We start from the raw sequence: 24,778 nt of genomic DNA, 5'->3' as shown, positions 1-24,778 counted from the left end.
AACCTCCCCAAGTCCCCACCACCTCATCACTCTCAATTTCATGGATTTTGGCTTGGCAGCCCCACCAAAGGGCTAACCCAGAGAGGCCTGTGTGAGTGACACAGTGACTATGGTTTACCACTGGCACTTTCCCTTGCAAACTGTTGAGTTAATAAACACCCCGGAGCTGCCGCCTACCCCAGCCCGCCCCCATGCGCACAGAAGTGCCGGGATCCTGCCCCCAGCCTTACTTCCTCCCTTCTTTCTCCAGGGTGAGGTGTCAGTCTTTGTCCAGAGCTAATCCCATCAGGGCTCAGGAGCCCATTCCCTTCTCTTCCTCTACAGTCTCCCTCTGCCTCTCTCTCTACTGGATCTTTCTGCATAACATCCTCTCTCTTTCACCTTACAAACACCCACCTCCACGCTAGCCAATGCAACTATAAAAGGGAAAGCATTTTAAAGCACTGATATGAGGAGGTGACGTTGTCAACATCTGACTGTATATTGAAGATGAAGTACTTTGAAGTACTGTGAATAAAAATACAGTTAGTAAGGTGAGAATTAAGTTAGTAAGGTACAGAACTCCTACAGAGAAGTAAATTGCACACTGATTGGATAATGTAATGAAAGGAAAGACCCTGTTTACAGTAGTATCAGAAAAGATATAGTACCTAGGAATAAACTTTAAAAAAATGTTCAAGACATTTTACAGTATGAACACTGAAAACTTCTGAAGAACACTAAGAGGAAAAAAAAACATAAAAACATGCCGGTTCATGGACAGGAAGACTCAGTACCATAAAGACTGCAATTATTTGAGTTACTTCACACATTTAATATGGTCTCCATAAAGATATAAACAATTTTTTGACCACTCCACTGGCAGGCAGGATCTTAGTTCCCCAATCATAAATAGAACCCAAGTTCCTTGTGTTGGGAGCAGAGTCTTAACCACTGGACCACCAACAAGAGTCCCCAAAACAGTTACTAGGGTAATTCTAAAGTTTATTTTAAAACAGCAACAAGAATAGGCAGGAAGAATTTCTTTTTTTTTTTTTTAATTTGGCTACGCTGTGTGGCTTCTAGGCTCTTAGTTCTCAGACCAGGGAGTCAGCCCACATCCTCGGCAGTGAAAGTGCTGAGTGGTTAAACACTGACTGCCAGGAAACTCCCAGGAAGAATGTCTTAAGAAGCATTAAAAAGAATTAATCTTATAGATATTCAACATTTTATGAAACCTCAGTAATTAAAACCATGTGGTCTTAGTGAACAGACAAATGGAACAGAACAGAAAACCCAGAGATAGATCCCAAGGCAAACGGAAATACATAGCACTGAAAAAAATGTGATTCTATATATTTTATGCTCATTTAAATCCCAAGGGGTTTGTCAAACAATTACATGTAAAAAATAAAATAATGGAAGTACATGGAATTCCTTTATGATCTTAGAATGGAAGTTTTTCTTATGACTTAAAACCTAAAAGCCATAAAGTAAAATATATATCATTTCAAATACATCTGTCAAATTTCATGAAAAAGTATAAGCAAAGTCAAACTACAGACAACAAATTGGGTTAAACATTTTTACAACTTATATCAAAAAGAACTAATCTCTCTATTATAAAGAGTTCCAGATGTCAAAACAAAAATAGAAACAACCAACACTAAAAAAAAAAATACATGAAATAACATTTCACAGAAAAAGAAACACAATAGCTCTTAAACATATTACAAAATTTCAACTTCACACAAAATAAGAGACATGATAAATTTCAAGTTTTGAGGTAATTCAATGGAAAAAATATACCTTTTCAAGAAGATGTGCTGGATACCCACATGGGTGGGCCGGGGGAAATGTCTCAGCCTTTTATCTCATACCATATACAAAAAGTAACTCAAAGTGGATCAGACCTAAAAGTACTAAAAAAAAAAAAGCACTTCTAAAAGTTTATAGATTCAGCTAGTACTTTAAGGCACTGTGGCTAAAAGTACTAGAAAACAGGGGAAAATCTTCAAGACCTTCAGCAAAGATGAGCAAAGACTTCCAGGAAAGGACACAAAACCTCTCACCATGAAAAAATTATAGGGATTTCCCTGGTGGTCCAGTGGTTAAGAATCCACCGTGTGATGCAGGTTTGATCCCTGGATGGGAACTAAGATCCCACACGCCATGGAGCAACTAAGACCATGGGCAGCAATTACTGAAGCTAGCGCACCCCGGAGCCTACACACCACAACCACGCGCCTGAGCGCCCCAACTAAGGAGTCTGTGCGCTGCAAGGACCCCTCATGACAATGAGGACCCCATCTGCGTGTCCCAACTAAGACCTGACACAAACATACACATATATAAATACTTTAAAAAGTACAGACTAACTTCATCAAAATTAAAATCTATTGCTTTAAAAAATTAATCATTAAGAAGTTAGAAAGCTGAGCTACAGTCTGGGAGAAAATATTTCAAATACCTGCTAAAAGACATATCCAGGATTTACTAAGAACTCTTAGAACTAATACAAATATTATACCAATAAGATAAAGCCAGATTTTAAAGTGAGAAAAAAATCTGACAGATACTTCACCAAAAAAGACATATACCCAATGAGCACCCAAAAAGGGGCTCCAAGTCATCAGGCAGACCCACTGGAAATGACTGACAACACCAAGTATTGGCACAGCCATCCCGGAATTGGCTTGGCAGTTTCTAGGGCCAGAAGTTTTACTCCTTAGTATTTATCCAAATGAAAACATATACCCATACAAAGACTCATACACAGATAGATGTCCAGAGAAGCTTTGATAAACAAAACTGAAAACTACTCAAACGTCTATCAACAGGTGAATATGTAAATTGTACCTCTATCCATACAACAGAGTCTCACTAACAATAAAAAAGAACAAATTACAGGTACACATAATAACATAGATGATTCAAAAGCACTACAGAAAGAAGCTGGACACAAAAGGATACACATGGCATGGTTTCACTTGTATGCAATTCTAGAAATGCGAAATTTAATCAGTAGCTATTAGAAAGCAGGTCGATCAGTGGTGACCTGGGCCTGGGCTGGGGGGGAGGGGAGACTGAAGAGTGAATGGGAAGGGATACAGGGAACCACATGAGCTGATGGAAACGTTCTGTACCTTGATGCTGGTGGGTAGTGGTTACATGGCATTCCATCTGTCAAAGCATATTTAAAATGGGTGCATTTTATGCACCAACCAAAAGACAGAGACTGGCCAGGTGGATGAAAGCATATTGTATGTATACCCCCCAAACTGTATGTAATTATTTCATATTCTTAGGTTAATCATGTTTCCATATGGCTTGCAATTATAATTATCATTTATCTGGCTACTTAGTGTGAAAAATGATAAACATCTTTTACTATTAAAAAATGAACACATTTTATCCTATTATCTGTTAAAAAGGTAAATTCTGTGCTTTTTACCTGGGACTGAAAAGAAACCCTGTGCTTTTGCTGGGATGGAAAATCCAAATCTTAAAAAGCAATAAACAATTGAACAACTCTTTTAAAAGTTGAACTTTTTAATTTACTTTTTCACTGAGCTTTTTCATTTACTGGACTGTCAAAAAATTCCAGAGTTTAATTGTGTTGGCATGGCTGTGAGGAAAAACAGACTCTCACTTACTGACGATGGGAATGTAAATTAGAATAATCCCTAAAGAAGGCATTTGGGCAATATTAAATTATAAATGCTTTGACCTAGCAATTTCCTTTCTAGGACTTTATCCCACAGATGAACTTCAACCACAATAGCATATGTGAAAGGTTATTACTGCATGATTGTTTGAAATAGCAAAACATAAAAATATAATCTGAATGTCTATCAATCCAAACCAGGTAAAATAAACTATGATACACCCATACAACTGAATCCTATGTAACTATTAATATAAAACTGAATAGGGAAAGTCTAGGTATGCAAATATGTAAAGACTCTCAAGCACAATGTTAAGTGAACAAATTAACATTGTATTTGCTATGTTGCCATTTCTGTAAAAAAAAAAAAAAAATCCCAAAAAACAATATATGTGGATTTTCTTGTAAGTGTATTTTTTTAAAACTCCAACTTCATTTTTTTTCGGCTGTGCAGCACAGCATGTGGGGTCTTAGCACCCTGGCCAGGGACTGAACCTGCACCCTCTGCAGTGGAAGCACAGAGCCTTAACCACTGGGCCACCAGGGAAATCCCCAGAGCCCAACTTCTGGAAGAATAACTTGGAAACTAATACCAGAGAATATCTGTTTGAAACTCCGTGGATGGAGTCAAGAGTATGAGGAACAATTTTTGCAGCTTGCCTTTTTAAACTTCTCTATTCAAAATTAAATCGGAGAGGGCAATGGCACCCCACTCCAGTACTCTTGCCTGGAGAATCCCACGGACGGAGGAGCCTAGTAGGCTGCAGTCCATGGGGTCGCTGAGAGTTGGACACAACTCAGTGACTTCACTTTCACTTTTCACTTTCATGCATTGGAGAAGGAAATGGCAACCCACTCCAGTGTTCTTGCCTGGAGAATCCCAGGGATGGGGGAGCCTGGTGGGCTGCCATCTATGGGGTCGCAGAGTCGGACACAACTGAAGCGACTTAGCAGCAGCAGCATTCAAAATTAAATACTTATTTTAAAAACAATATCAGAATAATGCATTATATATAGAAAAAGCATCACGTAACTGTTTGAGTTATCATTCTTCATCAAGTTACCTGGGGAAACAAATACAGGAAGAGTCTAATGCAGTAGAGGGGCATGGCTGGCATGAGGTATCAGTTACTACTACAAAAGCCCTGCACACATCCCCCCTCAGACTTTAGGTCCCAGTTCCCCAAATCAGAGGTGCCTGCTGTGGCCTCACAGGGACTTTCCCCTCTGCCGAGTGTCTCCCCCATTTCCTTTCTTCTCTCATCTCCATGTAAACTGTACCTTGGGATCAACTCCGCAGAAAGCTTTCTCTGATGGACACCCTTTCCTCCCCCGCCCCCTCACACCCTGGCCCCGTTAGGTACCCCTCGTTGCACCCCCACCCCCAGGGACTGCAGAGTCTGCTGGGTCCTCCGAAGCCCAGAGGCCTTGAGCCTGTGGGCTCCCTGTCCTGGAGCACTGGCCTCGTCAAGGAATGAGTTCCCCTCAATGGGATGAGGGCATTAACGGCTAGCAGCAGATTCTGCTCTCCACCCACACAGACATCTATAAAAGTTTCAGTTTCCCCTGGTGATGCTTGCTTCTCTGACACCCACAAAGAAAATCTGAGTTTCGGTTTCCCTTAAGCTGTCACGAGGCAGGCGCCTGGGGCTTCCCCTCTCACCCTGTGGGGCACTGTGTGCAGCAGCAGCGGAAAGAACAATGATGAACAGCTCAGGCAGGAAGCTCAAGGTCCCACAGGGAGGGCGGACACTCACACGAGAGCAGTAACAGAGACACTGGGGAATGGGCACAAAGACAGCCCCGAAGCAGTCGGGGAGCCCAGGCCCCACTGGGGCTCATGGGTGGTGGGGATTGGAAGGAAGGCTTTTGAACAGGCAGCCCCAGCTGGGCGGCCTCCCGAGAGGTGGAGAGAGGGACAGGGGGCGGTCAGCAGCCTGGGGCTCTGGCCCTTCAGGGAGGGGCCCTGGGGCTGAAACCGAAACCCAGTGGCAGTTTGGTCTACTCCAGGAGGACCTACAAGAGGCGGGCCAAGACAAGCACTGGCAGGAACCAAAGGGTAAACTGGATGGAGCCTGGTGCCAAGGCAGCTGGGCAGGGGCCTGTCAGGGAAGGCTTGGTGCCAGAGGACAAGCCAGAGGCTGTTCCTCAAAGAGGAGGCTCAAATTTCTGTGGGTTTTTTTTCACAAGCCTCTCTGGGATGTGAGATTCATTCCTTAGAACTCAAGATGTTTAAGGCCCTCCTTCTCTGGGGTCCCTGGGGTTTGGGCCGGACCAATGGGGAAACAGTGACCAGGGGTACAGCAGGAGGGGCAGGAGATGGCAGCTCCATCTCCCCTCGAGTGTGAGGAGTCCCTGCCCTTCGCTGGATGAACGGTTTGCCCGACCAGCGCTGTGACACCCACATCCTTCCTGCAAAGCTCTCCCCAGACTATAAAGAGGAACAGAGTGCCTGCTCCTGCCTGCTTTCAAGGCCCTTGTCAGGAAGGGGAACTGTGGGTGATTCCAGATCACTGTTGGGGCTCGGGTCACCCTTCAGGGCCTGGGTCCCGGGCTGGCAGCTCGGACATCACCTCGGAGCCCTCTTCCCCACCCCCATGTCCCCTGTTGCTCTCCAGATACATTGTAAACAGCACGTTTATTTGAGGTTTTCAAACCTCTGGTAAGAAGCACAAGAACAGCAGGGCTCTCCGTCATGCTGCCCTGGCCCCAGCCAGTCAGGCATGCAAGACTGAGGCTGGGAGATGAGTCAGGACACCCTCAGGAGCAGGGCCAGAGAGACACTGCCCTGACCCCCTGTCTTCCCCCCCTCCCCCAGTCTGGGCCTGGATTGCAATCAGTAAGGCAGACCCAGCCCAATCTCAGATCCCTCCCAATGCAGGGACCTCTGCTTGGTCCCTTCTCTCTCCCTCCCCGAGCTGCTCTGACCCCCCTCTCTGACCCCCTCTCCTGGAACTTGGAGCCTGAGTCACATGCAGAGCTCCCTCACACCAGGACCAAACCAGCTGCTGTTGGGCTGTTTCCGTCAGCCCCTCCTCTCCAGCCAGGTCGCCAGAGGAGCAGAGCAGGCCTGGCTCTCCTGTCATTGCCTGGTACCCAGTTCAGGTAGGGCACTCGGCAGGGGACCAGGATCAGCAAATGCTTGCTAAGAGAACCACTGTGGGTGAGAAGGGCAGGGCTGCCCGACTCAGCCTCTCCTAGCTCCAGTGTCTCCCAGCCTCCACTCACTGTCTCCCGCTGGGTCTGACACTCCTCAGGGCTTCAACAATCCAAGGTGCAGTGCCAGAGCCTCTGCCTCCAAGATGTCTCCCTGGCTTGGTGCCCAGCTCGGGGCCGGGCTACTGACAGGCAGCCAAACCTGCTACTTCAAGGCCTTGAGGACAGCCTCCAGCTTCATGGCCACAGCCAGGTCGCCCTTCACCTTCAACCGCCCACTCATGTAGGCCCCCAGGGGCCGCAGCTCCCTGCACAACAGGGCCCGTAGGTCCTCCTCGGACAGCTCCACCACCACGTCGGGGATGACATCAGGCACTCCGCGTCCCACCCTCCCTTGCCCTGTGGGGAGAAAGAAAACTGAGAATCAGTGAGGGGACAGCTATGCTACAGGGGGTAGAAGAGGTCAGCACGTCCCACTGGGAGGGGTGGAAAGAGTGGCTAAGAGCTCAGGTGCTAATACCCAGGGTTCAAGTCCTACTGACTGTGTGATCACTCAGAGCCTCAGTTTCCAAACTGGTGAGATGAGGATGATAATAATCACTAAGTCACCGGTTTATGATGAGAAGTAGGTGACATGATGCGCAAAACACACTCAGACAGAGCCTGGCACGAACAGGCCTGCAACGTGTGCAGGGCTGTTGGTCCAGGCAGCTGGGCCATCCGGGCAGTCCTGCTCATGGGGATGGGACAGGGAGCCCAAGGCCTGGGCAGTCACTGCCTGCAAATGCCATCTGAGCTCCTGATAGCTATGGGTTTGCCCTAAACTGCTGGCAGGAATAGGACCTGGTCTAAAAAGGACCACAGGTGGTAGGGCTATGAGCAACCCCAGTGGGGAAGGAGAGGGCAGGGAGGGCAGCGGCACCTGCAGTGAGATCCAGGAAATAGATGCTCTGGGGGCCGCTGGGCAGGATGACATTGAACTGGTAGCAGGCCCCGACCTGGCTGACCAGGGCCTCTGACAGGATGGGCTTCAGAGCCGACAGCAGCCCCTCGGCCACAGGTTGCTTGGGGCTGGACCCAGCACCCCCGTGAGGTGCAGACGGCTCAACCTCGCTCACCATCTCCAAGGTATCTGCTGGTGGTGGCCAATGGGATTGGGGAGGGAGGCAGAGAGAAGGAAGTCAGTGCGCTGCCAAGGTCAGCATGACGGTAGCCCTCATGCTTCCACAGCGCTCTCTCTTACACCCACTGCAGGCCTGCGTTCAGTTTCTTCCTCTGCTAAGAGGCTGCCCTTGAGTTTCTAGCCATAACCCCAACCCCCATTTCTAAATCACTCCAGCCTTAAGTCTTAAACTCTCTTCTGGATGCTGTTGCTTCCTCCCATGGAGGCTCCCAAAGGCCTCCGCACACTCAGACTCTTCTCATTACCTTAGTTCTAGTCAGCTCTAGAATCAGGGTGGCTGGAACAGCTGGGCAGGGTGTGCACTGCACAAGGTGCTTGGTTAAAGGAACAAGAGGCGAAACTCAGTCTATGCTGGGCACGAACCTGAACGCCCAGCGGGGGAAACCACCCTTTCCCTGAGGCTCCTCACCTGGTCCAGGGCGCGGGGCGCCTCCTGCCACTGAAGGCACACTGCCTCCCAGGAAGTGGAGGGCCAGCTGCTGCAGGGTGCTGTCCAGGCTGGGCCCTGCTGGGCTGTCCTGGGGTGGCTGGAGCACGGCCTCCACTGCCAGCTCCACGCGGTCCACCTCCAGCCCCCAGGCCCTGGTCACATCGTTGATCTCCAGCTGGAGGAAGTGTGGGAAGAAATGGCACTCATTCCACAAAGGTCCCATTCAGAGCACCTTCTTTAGGCAGGCTGGTGTGGCCACAGTGACCCAACAGGTGCCAGGCCAGCCCTTGAGAAGTGCCCAGCCTGGACGGAGGCAGAGGGCAATTACAACGCAGCCATGGGAAGCTGTAGTGTGCACCAGGGGAGGGTGTGGGGCAGGGAGGAGGGGTGATGCTAGGAGGAGGAGGAGTTATCCAGGTGAAGGCCATAAAGGAGGACCCTTCCAGACAACAGGAACAGCATGTGACAAAGCCCAGAGAGGAGCACCTCGAATGTTTGCGGAACTGCGAGTAACCACAGCTCCACTTAGCCGGACCCTCAAGTGCGGGCTGGGACACTGGAGACAGCCAAGGGTGGCTGCTCTCTCTCATTTGGACTTATTCTGAGGCACAAGGGGCCCCCAAGAGGAGTTTAGCAGCAAAGTGACAGAGTAGACTTCCTAGCTGCAAAGATTCTCTTGGCTGCTATGTGGAGGCTGGACCAGAGGGGTTGAGGATGGAGGGAGACCAGGTAGGATGGTGTTGCAGACCGCAGGCAAAAGTTACACAGACACAGCGTCAGGCGGCTTTGAGCTGAGGCTCATGGTGGAGGGGCACAGCTCTTAGACTCTAAGCCGCAGAAGGACACTGAAGCAGCAGCACCACTGGGCTTCTCGGCTGCCTGAGTGTGCAAAAGGAGGAAGGATGGGGAGGAGCCCCGGGGAAGCCAGGTTTCTGATGTGGGTCCTTGCACGGATCAAGAGTGTGGGCATTCACCCAGAAAGCACACACAGAGGAAGACACAGATGTGGGGGTGGGCAGGGAAGGAATGATGAGTATTCCTTTAGGGAAGGAATAAGGTATTTTTAAATACATTAAGCTTAAGGTGTCTATGGGACAGCCAACCACAACTGGGTAAGCAGGTCCAGGAAGTAGGACAGAATGGGACTGGATCAGAGTGTCATGAATAATTAGTGTCCAGAAGTAGCAAACAGCCCCAGGGGGATCACAGGTGAAAAGAGACCACTGAGGGAACCCTGGAAACAGGAGGACAGGGAGTAACCAGGAGTGTGGAATAACGGAATTCAGAGGAAACAGGGGATCCAATAATAAGAGAAGGACAAGCCTGAAGTCCAAGGCTGCCTCCAGGTGACGAGAGGGAAGGACTGAGAAGTGCTCCTGTGCTGGCAAGAGGGAGGTCACTGTGGGGTCGGCAGTGACGTCAGTCTTAGGAGCCTAGAGTAACAAGAGGAAGGGAGGAAGGAAAGGGAAGAGAGGGGTGAAGAGCTAGAATGGGTGTGGGACAAAAGGAGAGCGTGCAGAAAGGCAAGAAGAGGATGAGTGGAGGGAGGGAGCCGAGTCCTGGGCCCCGAGCACTGGGGAGTGCAGAGGAACCAGATGCTTCCAGGGAGGCAGGAAAACAGCTACGAGGTAGATGAGCTTCAGGGAGTGACGCTGGAGGAGTTCTCACCCTAGAGGGCTTTCTCCTGAGGATCAAGAGGCAAGGCCTGCTGCAGAGGGATGGGTAGGGGTGGGGCCAGCAGTAGGGGAGGCTGGGCCAGGCCTGGAGGGGTAAAGCAGCAGGCACAAGTGGGTAAGCAGCTAAGAGGGCCCAGCAAGGGAGAGGTGGGAAGCCTGCAGTCCCTCCAGGTGCAAAACAGGCAGATGGAGAAGTGAAAATGAGAGACGGATGTCTGAACCAGGCCTTGCCGAAGGTGGTGGATTTCCTGAGATTTCATTTTATCCAGGTACTGAATCCACTTTGCCAGGAGCTAAGTCAGTCTGGGTAATGGCCCTACAGGACTCTAATGCCCTGGTATGGGACTCACACCCTCAAATGGCCTCAGGTGGCTTTGTTGCACCAAAGTAATGTGCAGCAAGGCCAAAAACAAAGGCCAAGAACAAAATCTGATTTGTGTAAGACTAAGCAGTGGACTAACCCATTCCAGTTTTCTTGCCTGGAGAATCCCAGGGATGGGGGAGCCTGGTGGGCTGCCGTCTATGGGGTCGCACAGAGTCGGACACGACAGAAGCGACTTAGCAGCAGCAGCAGCAGCAAGCAGTGGACTGGAGGGCAGGGGCAGGTGATCTGGCTCTGGCCCAGCTCTGCCCTTGACCACGGCTCTTAGGGGCAAGTCATAACTTCTGAGCCTTAATTTCCTTCCTCCAAAATAAAAGAGTGATACTAGCCTTTGTGCAGCAAAATGCAAAGCTGAGATACACTGAGGCAAACAAAATGCTATGCGTGTGAGAAGTATTGTTACTATCAAAAACAGAATTTTCTTGGGAATTTCAGCCAGTTGATTTATTTCCTGAAGGGACTGGAACCTCCAGGAATGGTATTACCCACTCCCTTCCCTGTCCTCTAACCCTGGGGAAGGCAGAGCCTAGGGGAACGAGGAGGAACTTCACCCACGGTCCCCTGCCAGGACATGGGAGAAAGCCTGAGGTGAGCATGAGGAGCAGGCAACATGCCCTCACACGTGAATTTATTTCAACCCCTCTTGTCACAAGAGGGATCTGAGGTGAATTCCAGTGTAACTGCTCACACTCAGACAAGAGGCAGGAAAAAGGCCCAGAACAAACAACACAAAACCACAAAAATGCACATGCTGCCTTGGGGAGCATGGAATTCCCCAGAAGCTGACTGGGCCAGGAAGGCCCCTGCTCCTTTCACCCACCTGCCCGCCCAGGAGGCCGCTCAGTGCCCCTGAGGCCCAGCGTTCATGGCAATGCCTGCGGGGCAGTGAAGAGTGAAACCTCAGGCAAGACTCAAGGCCACTCCCCTGGCCCAGCCCCTTCACCTCTCAGGCCCAGTTTGCCCAAGATCGCTATGGTCTGTGCCCATCTTTCATTCCTCAGCTCACAGTCCCATCAAGATCACTGGCTCTTCACAAGTTATTACACTCTCAGGACACAAGGTAAACTGAGGCCCAGAGTGATCTGGTGCTATGCTAAAGTGCCCCAGCAGCAGAGCGGGGCTCACGTGCCAGCCACGGAACTCTGCCCGGTGCAGAGCTGCCTACCAGGAGTTGGTCGCTGATCTTGAGCTTCTCCATCTGGATCTCTCGCAGGGGCCTCTTGAGCAGGGCCTTAGTCATGGCATTCTGGGCTGTCATGCGTGTAGCTGTGTTCAGGTCCTTCACCGTCATCACCGACAGTACCGGGTCCCAGATGCGGAACTGGACGTCGGCCCCCACGGAGAGCACAGCCCCATCCTTAGAGGCCAACTGTTAGGAGAGGCCAGGAAAGAGGGGCAGGGGCTGCAGGGAGGCCAGGCCCACTGAGACCACCTAACCTGACCCACTTGCCTGGCCACTGGCTCCTCGAGAACAAAATGGTAACCCCAAGTGCAGGGGGTTCGATATACAGAGCAAAGATGTCCTCCCAGCCTCCCTCCTCCTTTTTCTGGCTACTCGCAGGCCAAGGTACTGACATCCACAACACACCCAGCATAAGCTCCCCACTCCCTCTGTCCAGGGCAGCCGAGAAGCCCCTCACCTTGCAGGGAGGAACATTGAAGGCTCGTGTCCTCAGATCCACCCTCTGAAAAGAGTCGATGAAGGGCAGGAGCAGAACCACACCGGGTCCTTGAGGGGTGCGTATCCGGCCCAGTCGAAACACGATCATGCGCTCATAGGTGGGCACGATCTGCTCATAATAGCAAGGGAAAGGGTCAAAAGCACCGAGCTGATGCTGACAATTATGTCTACCCAGGTCTTTTCCCCCACCTCTCTCCCTCAGGTTCAGGGTCAGGGATCCTTAGCTCTGTTTCCAGATGAAAAAAAAAAACAAGCTCTGAGAGGTTAACTGATTTGCTCAAAAACCACAAAGCCCCCAGGTGAAACAGGCAAGATTTGAAGGCAGTTCTGAGTAACTACAAAAGCCATGCTCTCAACTACGATACTGTACTGACTTGATTGTCTGTGAAACCTTTCACCTGTATGGTCTAAAGCTAAACATGACTCAAACCAGGAAACTGTCTGCCCTTGTCTTAGTCAAGGCATAAGCTGGGCTGCTCTAATAGCAACCCTGAGGGAAGGGCTTTGCCAGCTTCAGGTTCCTGGAGTCCTCAAGGAAGGAAATATATCCAAATTGAGAAGGCTCAGAGAGGCAGTGACTTGCCCAAGGTTACAAGGTATTTGTTTCAGTGGCAGTTTTAGGATTAGGATTTAGGGCCTAAGAAAGGATTCCCTTCCAGACCACCCCAAACCTTAAACTTTCCAAAGACAGTGGCTGTTGTCTGGGGCTGCGTGAGGGTCAGCTTCCACCTCCACTGCAGCTCCCAGGTGCGAGCCTCTACTCTAGCTCATCCTTTCCCTTCTGCCCCATCCCTTGTTGAAAACGAGGCTGAAATTCCTTTTACACACCACTTGCTGGGCCAGGTTGAGTGTTTTACATTTCTAACTTAACCTAACCCAAACGGAAGAAGATATTCCTGTGCACCTTAACACCAGTGTTCAGACCCCTAAACTTGGGCGTTTGGGAAGACTTGTTTCTGCCACTTACTGGCTCCCAATAAAGTTGAGCCTCAGTTTCCTCATCTGAAAGCTGAGAATGAACAATTCTTGTCCAGCCCATTTCACAGTGTTAGCTGCTCAGTCATGTCCAACTCTTTGCGACCCCACCAAGATCCTCTGTCTATGGAATTTTCCAGGCAAGAATTCTGGAGTGGAGTGCCATTCCCTTCTCCAGGAGATCTTCCCAACCTAAGAATTGAACCCAGGACTCCTGCACTGCAGGCAGATTCTTTACCATCTGCGCCCATTTCACAGAGATGTGATAATACTTAGAGGAAGCAGGCAGAGGATGGGAAATTCATGCACCAATGTTAAAGCTCTCAGTGTGGCCCAACCACTCTGGGGACTGACCCAGCCAGCCTTACCTTCAGGGCAAACCAACCAGAAATGGGGAAGGTGATCAGCAGCAGCAAGAACCCCAGGAAACTGATAAGGCCATGGCAGAAGCAGGAGGGCCAGCTCTGAGGTGCATCTAGGGACAAAAGAGCAGAGACAGTCAAAAAATGCCAACTGTGTCTGGCATGACAGCTGCAGGCTGAGTGAACTCAGTCAACTGCACCTTTTGCCCACCTCCCCTTTCAGGGGCTCCTTCCTCCTCAGAGCTAAGATGTTCTTTCCTAACTCACAGTGTTTCATTTCACTGGAGTGCCCTAAAAACCATCAAATACTTGCCTTGCCTAATACTAACTCCGTATCTGTGGGCAGGAGCTAGTTAAGGACTGTTCCTTCCTCCCACATATCAGAATCAATTTGTTCCAAGTCCCAACCTCACAAGGCCCATTCTCTGCTAGGCAGCAGTCATTGGAACTGAGAAGTTAATCACAGGACAGCTCGGCTCTCCTCAATGGGCTGAGCAGGAGTCAATCCTTTTGTCTGATTTAGAAGGCCTCCCACTTCTGGTAAAGCCAGGAAGAACTCAGCATCTGTAAACACATGCTGGGTTGAACTGAAGGCTTTTGGCATAACACCTCCTCCACTATTGCCCGGAAGTGTGCTTTCAATTTGGAGGTAAGGCGTTAACCAAAAAAGCATCAATGGCTCTTCAACAGATGACACAGATGAGGGCTAAGATGTTCTTTCTTAGCTCACAATTCTTCACCACACTTTAAAGTCCTAATGACCATCAAAATGCACGCTTCACTTGAAGCAGCTTCAGAAGAGAGGTGGGGGAGGGGGACTAGGAAGAAAAGACTTGGCTGAAGCACAGGTCCCTGCTCCTGGTGAATGAGAACCCCAGGATGGGACTGAAAGCTGAGGAAACCCCATGATCTTGGGGATCCTCTCCCAACCCTGAACTGGAAGCAGACAGAATCCTCTGCTCCACTCTTCCAGGAACACCACACCCTTTGGGCTCTCTGAGCACTGGAATACTAAATCTCCTGCTTCTTTCTGATCCATGTGGCCCCAGCAGGAAAAGAACTCTTGGATAGGGGCAGCTCTCATTACAGGAGGAGGTCACAGAAGGGCCGAATCCTCTGGGGTTTGGTTGTCAGGCATGTGGGATCTGACCTCTGGGTGAAGGGAATTACTCAAGGCTTTGGAGAAAAACAGGGCCTGGGAAGACATGACAGGCATCTAAGGGCCTGCCTTTTTGCCCGGCGCATCTCCACCAGGAAACCGGGAGATACTCAAGCTTGAGGAATCTAGAGGTGTCCCCTGAGGTGAAGATTCTGCCACTTCTCGGCGACCAAGTGCTCTTGGCGTGCTGGTGACCTCCTATGCCTTGACCTTAGTTTCTTTCTGGGCAAAACGGAAACCTGAAACCTTTGGGGTGATAAATGCCAAGAAGAAACGAGGTGGGGCGAGGCTTCTTGAAAGTAAGAGAGCTCCAGTGCTGCCGCCCCGTAGCTCTAAGGGCGGATGGGCGGTAGTGTCCCAGCGCCTGATCCAAGCCCTTCTCCACATCGTGGAAAACCCCTCTCGGTCCCTCCTCTTAGGCTGCGAGGACGCAAGACACTCTGACTCCTGAGAGGCAGAGAGTTCGGGGGTGCCTGCTGATCTCCCTCGGGTCCGCTGCGCTGGGCGGCCACTCACCGGCCCCCGGCCCCACGCCGCCCGGCTCCGGGGACAAGCAGCCCTTCTGAGAGCCCAGGAAGCCGAAGTTCGACTGCTGGAAACGGTCAAAGTCCCCCAAAGGCAGCGCCCGATACCCAGACCTGCCAAGCATGGTTCCCAACAGAGGGCACGCCCCGCGCCCCAGACCAGTGCGGGGCTTGACCAGCCAGCCGCTACACTGCCCCGCCCCCGCCGACCGCTGCTTCCGGTTTCGCCTGTGCTGCCGGGGGAGGGGGAGGGGCGGCCCGAGTGCAGGAGGAGGAGGCCGACCGCGCCTGGTTCGCACCGTTGCATAGCGCCCCCTGCGCTGGGAGGACCGAACTGCGATCGCGGGGCTGGGAGGAAGGGTGGTCAAGTGGTTCTGGAGGCCCGCAGCGGTCCGCTCCTCCTAAACCTTTTCCCACTAGGTCTTAGAAAAGGAGCAGGAAGAGAAGCTGAGCTTTGTAAGGGAGTTTTCAGGAGCTGAATCTCCAGAAGCAAAGAAATGCTACCAGCCTTCTCAGCACAAACTGACAAACTCTGGACGGATTTGGGGAAGATTGCCTTTAGGGTTTCTCCAAGGCATGATCAGCAAATCATTCCTTTTCGTATCCCTGAAGCTCCATTACTTTGGTCACCTGATGCGAAGAGCCGACTCATTAGAAAAGATCCTGTTGCTGGGAAAGATTGAAGGTAGTAGGAGAAGGGGATGACAGAGGATGAGATAGTTGGATGGCATCACCAACTCAATGGACATGAGTTGGAGCAAGCTCCGGGAGACTCTGGGAGATGGTGAAGGACAGGGAAGCCTAGCGTGCTGCAGTCCATGGGGTTGCAAAGAGTCAGACATGACTGAGCGACTGAACAACAACAAAGCCCAGCAAGCAGGGCCTGGCACAGAGAGGATGTCAGTGCTTATCTGTTGAATGAAGGGGTAACCAGGTCATTATGGGTCAACCTGGGGCAGGAGGGCCTGAACTTCGGCACAAAAAGAAAGAAATTCTGTGTGCAGATCTCAGGGAACATGGCAGAGTAAAGAAGGGGATTGCATAGTGCTATCCCAGGGCAGCCCTCCCGAGCATCACAGACCCTCAGTCTTACAGATGCTGAAATAGCACACCCCACAATCCAGGTACCCAAAGGTAACTTGCTTCTCCCTGGCTGGAGAAAACCAAATGCAAAAGGTGAATTTACTCTGTATACCAACAAATTTTAATTTCCAACAAGGCAGGCTGTGTTCCAAAGTGGGCAAAGAAATTAAAGCTTTTCTTGTTCCACACATGCCGGTCCTGCCTCCTAAAGCCCCTCAGCCATAGTCCACTTCCAGATCCCTTCTGCAAATGGCTCCTTACCATCTTTGGCTTTTCCTAGCTTCATAGCCTGGTTCTAAAGCCCTGGGGACACTAATCAAGCAGCAGGGTGCATGCAGTAGGCTCTTGAGGTTTTTGCACTGTCCCTAGGAAGTTAGTTCTCCCCTATCCTCCCACCCTGACCCTGAACTATAAGTTCACCCCACCCCCAACTATTAAAGTTTTACAAGAGCAAAGTCCTGTCACCGCCCTTCTAATCTGTCCCAAGCTGGACTGAACACAAAATGGGTCCATGGGAGTCATCACAATGAATGGAATGCATTGAGGTTTGAAGACAGGGGCACTGGCCCAGTGATGCCACCTGGAGCTGTGCCTTCTCCCCTCACCAGCTGAGAGCTGGGCTTCTCCTTTGACCCATTGCTAAGTTGCTGTCTCCTCATTTTTCTCATACCTGCCCACCAGCTCTCCCCATTCCCTACTGCCTCAGATCCACCAGCCCTTCCTGCTGTCACATCAGGCATTATCCTGATGCCGTCATCTCCACTCAGCGTCCTCCCAGTCTGACTCGGGTCCCTCCTCTCATCCCACAGCCACTGTCCCAGACCACCTGGCCCTAGGTTGTCAGAGAGACTGTCCCAATATACACAATGGACATGGTTCCTTGTTTTCAAACCCTTCACCAACTCTCTGTGGTCCATAACCCTGGTCCATCTCCTTATCTTGCCCAGCCCATCTTGGTCTGACATCATGCATGGGTCCCCTCTCGAATCTGAAAATAACCAAAATGAGTTGCTTGTTTCAAAACTAGTTTCGAAACAGCTTCTGTTTCAAACCTCCATGGCTTTGCATATGCTGTTCTCTGGGTCTTAAGTGTCGCCCACCCATCCCCAGCCTCTGAATCCCTGGCAAATTCCCACCATCACTTCAAATCCCAGCTGAGTGATCTCCTGTCCAGCCAGTCTCAACACTGTGAAAATCTCCCTTTGGGGGCCTGCTCCTGCATTAGATCTGGGGTGGTTCAGATGCTAAAGAATCTGCCTGCAGTGCAGGAGACCTGGGTTCCATCCCTGGGTAGGGAAGATCCCTTTTAGAAGGGAATGGCTACCCACTCCAGTATTCTTGCCTGGAGAATCCCATGGACAGAGGAGCCTAGAAGACGACAGTCCATGGGGTCCCAAAGAGTCGGACACGACTAGAAGACTAACACTTTCCCTTTTTTTTCCAAAGTAGGAGCCACGCGTGGCCCGGCTGTGTGGCTCTTGCTCCCAGCTGAGGGCTGGCACGAAGCTGTGCCAATGTGAGCTGAATGAAAAATTCCAAGCCGAGGGCAGGGACGGCCTCCGTTCTGCACAAACATCAGTTCTCCCGCTGTCCTGCTTGTGACTGCTCTTCTCTCCCTCCTCGCCGCTCTGGGCGTGTCTTCAGGACCCTGGGCCAGCCTCTCCGACCCTAGAACCGCCGGTAGCTAGTGTCTCACTTCCTCTGGGAGGCGGGCCCTGAGCTGGCACCTCCCCTTTAGGGCTGCTCCGGAGCTCAGTGTTCTGGCGCCTGCCTCCGGTTCAGTTTCTCCGCTCTCGAAGAGCGAAACTGAGAATCGAAACTGCGCTGGATTCCATGCAGCAGGATCCGGAGCCTGCCGGATCTCCGGGGCCCCAGCAGGACCCCGCACTGCCCCACTCCCCCAGCATGCCTCCCCCGGAGTCACTCTCCGAAGGCCACCAGTCCAGCCACAGCGACAGCCCCACAGAGGTACTACTGCGTTTGGGGAGATGGGGTTGGGGCTTTGTTAATTAGGTATGGTCGGTGGAATGGAGGGACTGGGGAACTTGACCAAGTACCTTGAAAAATGACGTAAAGAAGGGAGACCAGGTGCGAGGGTCCTGACCTTCTCGGCTGGGTTAGGGGTCGTGGAAAGTAGAAAAGGGGGCCAGCATGAGTTTGAGGGGAGAGGTCTCTCTGGGTTGCGATTCTCCACGAGCAGCGGCGTGATGCTGAGGGTGAGTGGCACTCCGGACCAGACTCTTCCGCCCAAGCCTCTTCCGCCCAAGCTGGCGACATGCCTCTTATCCCCTACCTCAGATGAAGGACCACCTGTTAAGGAAAATGGAGGTAGTAGTCTTATCTCACCCGCCTGGCAGACCCGGACAAGCTCCAGGTGTGGACAAGCCAGAATATTTGTCCTCAGATCAGAAAGTGGGAGAGGGATGTCTTGGCTAAGGCCCAGGATTCCTGTGGTTTCTCCTCTAGGAAGCTACTTGGATCCTTTTCCTGGAGCACCGTGCTCCCTCAACCCCCATCCGGAGGAGTTTTTTAAGGGTTTACTGGTCTTTTCCTGCACAAACTCCCCACCCCCAAAGGAAGTGCTTAGATCACTTGCTCTGTTTTCTTCCAGCCCCTTTTTACTCTCCTTCATGAAAGTACAAATAATATTGCATTAACTTTTATTTGTTGCATTATAACACCTAGAAATAATATTTACAATACTAGTTAACATGTTTGAGTATGTCTCATGTGCCAGGTACTGTATTATGTTACGTATGGTTTATCTGTTTCTAGGGTGTACAATTCAGTGGCATTAAATGCATTCCACAATGTAACCATCACCACAGTCAATTTTCAGAATTTTTTCATTGAAACAAAAATCTGTACCCTTTAAGCTCCTCATTCTCCTCTTCCCCCTGCTGCTGCTGCTAAGTCGCTTCAGTCATGTCCGACTCTGCGACCCCATAGACGGCAGCCCACCAGGCTCCCCCGTCCCTGGGATTCTCCAGGCAAGAATACTAGAGTGGGTTGCCATTTCCTTCTCCAATGCATGAAAGAGAAAAGTGAAAGTGAAGTCGCTCAGTCGTGTCCTACTCTTAGTGGCCCCATGGACTGCAGCTTACCAGGCTCCTCCGTCCATGGGATTTTCCAGACAAGAGTGCTGGAGTGGGGTGCCATTGCCTTTTCCCTCTTCCCCCTAGCTGCTGGTAACCTCTAATCTACTTTCTGTCTCTGCATTTGCCTAGTCTAGATATTTTATATAAGTGGAATGCTACAGTATTTGTCTCTGTGTTTGGCTGGTTTTACTTAACATGATGTCTTCAAGGTATTTTCATGTTGTAGCATGTATCAGAATGTCCTTTTTAAGGCCAAATAACATTCCATTGTATGTATATACTACATTTTGTTTATCCATTCATTTGTTGATGGACACTTCAGTTGTTTCCACTCCTTGGCTACTGTGAGTAATGCTGTGTACAGAATAATGGATGTACAAGCATCTGGATCCTTGTTTTCTGTTCTTTTGGGTATATAGCTAGGTGTAGAATTGCTGGGTCCTATGGTAGTTCTATGTTTAAGTTTTTGAGGAACCATCAAAGTGCAGTAAGCATTTTTTGTGAGGTTATATGACACACATTTAATGAATCTCCTTTTTTAAAGTCCCGTGAAGGCAGGGGTTTGTCCTGGAATCAGGGGTCCCCAAGTTCCAGGCCACGGACTGTCACTTGCCCTGGCCTATTAGGAACCGGGCTTACAGTGGCAAGCAGCCAGCAAGAGAGCAAAACTTCGTCTGTATTTACAGCCGCTCTCATCACTTGCACTACAGAATTTTCACAGTGGAAACAGAAATAAAGTGCACAATAAATATAATGCATTTAAATCATCCCTACATCACCCCACCCATAGAAAAACTGTCTTTCAGGAACGGTAACCTAGTCCCCAAAGGGTTGGGGACTGCTGCTATACATCTGTGTATCTTGGGGCCTGGTACTGTGTCTTATGAGAAACAGATGCTCAGTAAATCATGGAGTGAGCGTGAGAAGGCCTAAGTCAATGGAGGACTGGGATACTGATAAGTCTGGGTTTTTGTGTCATCCAATGACAGCTTGGTATGAAACAGGAAGTGCCACTCTCAGCGTGCAGCCGCAGGGTGGGTGTCCGGTTGGGTGGGGCTTCCTGGGACTAAACGACTCACCTCCCTCTCTGATTCCCCAGCAAGCCACGGAGGAAGAGTTCCAGTTCTTGCGCTGCCAGGGCTGCCGGGCAGAAGCTAAGTGCCCCAAGCTGCTGCCTTGTCTGCACACGCTGTGCTCAGGATGCCTGGAGGAGTCCGGCATACAGTGCCCCGTCTGCCAGGCTCCCTGGCCCTCAGGTGCCGGCGCGCAGGCCCTGGACAACGTCTTCTTCGAGAGCCTGCAGCGGCGGCTGTCGGTGTACCAGCAGATCGCACGCGAGCAGGCGTTTTGCACCCGCTGCAAAGAGTTGGCCCACTACTGGTGCTTCGAGTGTGAGCAGCTCATCTGCGCCAAGTGCTTCGAGGCGCACCAGTGGTTCCTCAAGCACGAGGCCCGGCCGCTGGCGGAGCTCCGCAGCCAGTCCGTGCGGGAGTTTCTGGACGGCACCCGCAAGTCCAACAACATCTTCTGCTCCAACCCCAACCACCGCAGCCCTATGCTGACCAGGTGAGCAGGCCGGCCGAGGGTGGGATGGTGCATCCAAGGGCGAGGTAGAGGGTGCGGGGAGGAGAGACCCAGAGCCTCATAGCTGGGGCGTGGGTCAAGGAGCTTCTGAGGCCTTGCAACTCACAGTGTGGTCCACACACCAGCAGCATCAGTAGCGATGACCACAGTTTACGCTCTCCCGTGCGAGTGGATGGATAGTAATAGTTCCCAATTTCCCCTCACAAGAAAATAATGCTGCAGAATCATCTTTTCACCCATATCCAGTCATTTCTTCAGGATAAATTTTTAAAAATAGGTTACTCGGTGAACGGATATGAAAGTTTTACATTTCGATACATGTTACCAAACTGCCCTTTAAAAACTCTTCAAGAGTGAAATTTTCCATAAGCACTGCCACTCAGTCTCCCTATAGCTAGGACTGTAGAATGAGATGTGGGTAGTTAGTTCCTGGCTCAAAAGCACTCCCGAGCGTCCTGGGAGGATCTGTATGAAGAAAGTCAAGTTCCATTTTAATTATTTTCACCATGCAGCGCAGGAATTTAAGTTCAGGTTTTTTTAGACAGATAAAATGCATTAATACGGTTCAGAAAATTGCTAACAAGATTTATAGAGAGAACAAAATCTCCATTCCATTTTGTCCTACATCTGCCTAATACCCATCCCTTCTCCCTTCCCAATTCAAGGTTAACCATTGTTACCAGCTTTAAAGGGCTTCCCTTGTGGCTCAGCTGGTAAAGAATCCACCTGCAATGTGGGAAACCTGGGTCCCTGGATTGGGAAGATCCCCTGGAGAAGGGAAAGGCTACCCACTCCAATATTCTGGCCTAGAGAACTCCATGGACTGCGTAGTCCATGCAGTCACAAAGAATCAGTCATGACTGAGCGACTTTCACTTTCACCAGCTTTAAAACTTTCCAGAGTTTATGAATATACACGCAGATATAAGTATATAGTCTTATAGGACGTATTGTTCCCTTTTTTAGCAAAATGATAGCATACCTGTGTGAACTTTTAATGCTCTCTTCTCACGCAACTACAATAGATAGCTGTATAAGATTCTTGGGGAATCAGCTTACAAAGTGAAGGTATTCCTTGCCCATAGGGGGCACACTCAGACAGAGCTCCATTCTGGCTAAACTATAACTTGCTTGCTTCCTGCTAGGAGGTTTACCACCTGTACTACCAGATTCCACAAGGGCTGATATTATTGTTTGAGTTTGGATTTCTTTATTTATTATTGAGGCTGTCCAGTGGCTTTTCATGTGTTTCTTGGTCATTGAGCTTCTTCATTTGTGAATTGCTTGCTAAGGTCCTTTGCTTGTTTATTTGTTTACTCTTATAAGAGCTTGTTATAGTGCCGACATTTTTCCTGTGTTGACCTTTGTCATTCATTTAATATGAGGTGTTGTGTTCAAGTTTTTAGTTCTATATAGTCTAATCCATTAATCTCTTCCTTTATGGTATCTGGCTTTGGTCATCCTAGGAAAGATTTTGCCTATGCCAATACTGAAAATATTTACTTATACTCTATTTTAATAGTTTATTTTTATTGTTAAATCTTTAATTCCCATGGAACTTACTTTGTGTGATGTGAGATAGGAACACTCACTTCTCATTTCTATCCAGATAGAAAGCCAGTTCTCTCAACAACTTTCACTGAATAATCCACTCTTTTTGTTTGATTTTTCCCATTTTTTTAAATTGAAGCATAGTTGATGTACAATATTCTTTAAGTTACAGGTGTACAGGATAGTGATTCACAATTTTAAAGGTTATACTTCACTTACAGTTATTATCAAACATTGGCTCTATGCCTCATGTTGTACAATATATCCCTCTAGCTTATGAATAATCTGCTCTTGGCTTTGATCTGAAATGCCCTTTTAATCTTGTACTACATGTCCATGTAGTCATGAATATGTTTGTAAATCTCTGTTCTGCACCAACAGAGTGCAGAACCAACTCCTATGCTAATCCTTACTGCTGTAAGGCATTCAGTAGCTTTATATTTGGTAGGGTGAATCCCCACTCTTCAGAAATAATTTTGCTTTTACAATTTGTGCAGCTTCTTTGGCTCTTATGCTTCAGGCAGCTTCAGAATTCACATGTTCTTTGGGATTTTGATTGAGATGGAATTAAATCCTGGACGAATTGACCTCATCTCTGGTTACATCTTTTGGGTTTGAAAGAGAATTCCATGGACTGCATAGTCCATGGGGGTCACAAAGAGTCAATCATGATTGAGCAACTTTCAATTTCACCAGCTTTAAAAGTTTCCAGAGTTTATGAATATATACACAGGTATAAGTATATAGTCTTATAGGAATTATTTTTCCCTTTTTTAGCAAAAAGATAGCATACCTGTGTGAACTTTTAACACTTTTACAAATATCTTTAACTTTCAAATTATGGTTAAATTTACAATATGTAGTGAAGGTCCCTGGTGGCTCAGCAGTAAAGAATCTGGATGCAGTGCAGGAGACTCAGGAGACATGGGTTAGATCCCTGGGTTAGGAAGATCTGGAAATGGCAACCCACTCCATTATTCTTTTTTTTTCACCCCATTATTCTTGCCTGGGAGATCCATGGACAGAAAGAGTGTGGCAGGCTACAGTCTATGAGGTTTCAAAGAGTTGGTCACAACTGAACACACACTGCCTATGAGACAGTATGTAATAATATTATGAATGGAATCTTTTCCATTATAGTTTTTAACTGATTATCATTAATATTCACTAATATGTATGTGTATATATCTATTGGAGAAGGAAATGGCAACCCGCTCCAGTATTCTTGCCTGGAAAATCCTATGGACAGAGGAACCTAGCCGGCTGCAGTCCATGGGGTCACCAAGAGTTGGACACACCTGAGCGACTAATACACACACACACACACACACACACACACACACACACGCTATATCTAGCCATCCTATTGGGCTCTTTTATTCTTGCAAGTTTTTCCATTGATTTTTTTTTTAAGATTTTCTAGGTAAATAGTCATATCACCTAGAAATAATAAAAAATTTTTCTGCCATTATTCATACGTATTACCTTTTTGTAGCTTTGTTTCACTGAATTGGCCAGAACTGCCAGGGCAACATTATATAATGTGAAGTGGTTAGAAAAGGCAACTTTGCTTTGTACCTATCTTTCATGAAAAAGTTTCTTATGTTTTCTTGTTCAGTTCAGTTCAGTTCAGTTGCTCAGTCGTGTCCGACTCTCTGTGACCCCATGAATCGCAGCACACCAGGCCTCCCTGTCCATCACCATCTCCCGGAGTTCACTCAGACTCACGTCCATCGAGTCCATGATGCCATCCAGCCATCTCATCCTCTGTCATCCCCTTCTGCTCCTGCCCCCAATCCCTCCCAGCATAAGAGTCTTTTCCAATGAGTCAACTCATCTCATGAGGTGGCCAAAGTATTGGAGTTTCAGCTTTAGCATCATTCCTTCCAAAGAGCACCCAGGGCTGATCTCCTTCAGAATGGACTGGTTGGATCTCCTTGCAGTCCAGGGGACTCTCAAGAGTCTTCTCCAACACCACAGTTCAAAAGCATCAATTCTTTGGCACTCTGCCTTCTTCACAGTCCAACTCTCACATCCATACATGACCACAGGAAAAACCATAGCCTCAGGTATGATGTTTCTTGTTGATTTCCTTAGGTGACTTTTAAAAATCACATTAAGAAAGTTGCCTTGTGCTTCTAGTTTACTAAGAGTTTTGTTGTTGCTGTTGTTTTGTTTTAACTTGGGGATGGCTGTTCTTTGGACTCTGAAGGTGTCCTTTCACTGTTTAGTATAATGAATGATATCACTACATTTCTTTATGTTGCACCATTATTTTAATTCTGAGGA

The 24,778-nt window shown here is 49.1% G+C and overlaps 2 protein-coding genes across 8 annotated transcripts in view; one reads left to right on the top strand and one right to left on the bottom strand.

Moving 5' to 3' along the window:
* STOML1 (stomatin like 1) lies at positions 6,266-15,425 on the bottom strand. 2 transcript variants are annotated; one of them, XM_005695157.3, is made up of 7 exons: positions 15,167-15,425; positions 13,498-13,604; positions 12,114-12,263; positions 11,639-11,842; positions 8,395-8,590; positions 7,725-7,937; positions 6,266-7,201 (listed from the first exon to the last, which is right to left on the bottom strand). In XM_005695157.3, exons 1-7 carry the CDS (start codon positions 15,297-15,299, stop codon positions 7,008-7,010), a joined length of 1,197 nt encoding a protein of 398 aa, XP_005695214.1. In that variant the 5' UTR covers positions 15,300-15,425; the 3' UTR covers positions 6,266-7,007. The 2 variants fall into 2 exon arrangements, with proteins under 2 accessions (XP_005695214.1, XP_005695215.1); XM_005695158.3 differs by having other exon boundaries at positions 7,725-7,934; positions 15,167-15,406.
* The window catches only part of PML (promyelocytic leukemia), a 51,612-nt gene continuing 44,796 nt past the window's right edge, over positions 17,963-24,778 (top strand). For 4 of the 6 annotated variants that reach the window (XM_005695154.3, XM_005695155.3, XM_013973033.2 and 1 more), the window contains exons 1-2: positions 17,965-18,225; positions 20,455-20,921. In XM_005695154.3, the coding sequence (XP_005695211.1) occupies positions 18,091-18,225; positions 20,455-20,921 (602 nt within the window). In that variant the 5' untranslated portion in view covers positions 17,965-18,090. Of the gene's footprint in view, positions 18,226-20,454; positions 20,922-24,778 lie in introns of all 6 variants that reach the window. The other 2 variants (XM_005695149.3, XM_005695151.2) reach the window with 2 other exon arrangements.

Source organism: Capra hircus, chromosome 21, assembly GCF_001704415.2.
Source record: "Capra hircus breed San Clemente chromosome 21, ASM170441v1, whole genome shotgun sequence".
NCBI classification, from domain to species: Eukaryota; Metazoa; Chordata; class Mammalia; order Artiodactyla; family Bovidae; genus Capra; species Capra hircus.
This window is presented reverse-complemented; position numbering and strand designations above follow the sequence as displayed.

Excerpts from the sequence above, each read along its gene's own strand:
- STOML1 (XM_005695157.3), bottom strand. The coding sequence starts at position 15,299 with ATGCTTGGCAGGTCTGGGTATCGGGCGCTGCCTTTGGGGGACTTTGAC. Across the intron at positions 12,264-13,497 it reads CTGGTTGGTTTGCCCTGAAG|ATCGTGCCCACCTATGAGCG; the intron begins GTAAGGCTGGCT and ends TATTATGAGCAG. Across the intron at positions 11,843-12,113 it reads TCAATGTTCCTCCCTGCAAG|TTGGCCTCTAAGGATGGGGC; the intron begins GTGAGGGGCTTC and ends CTCTCCTAACAG.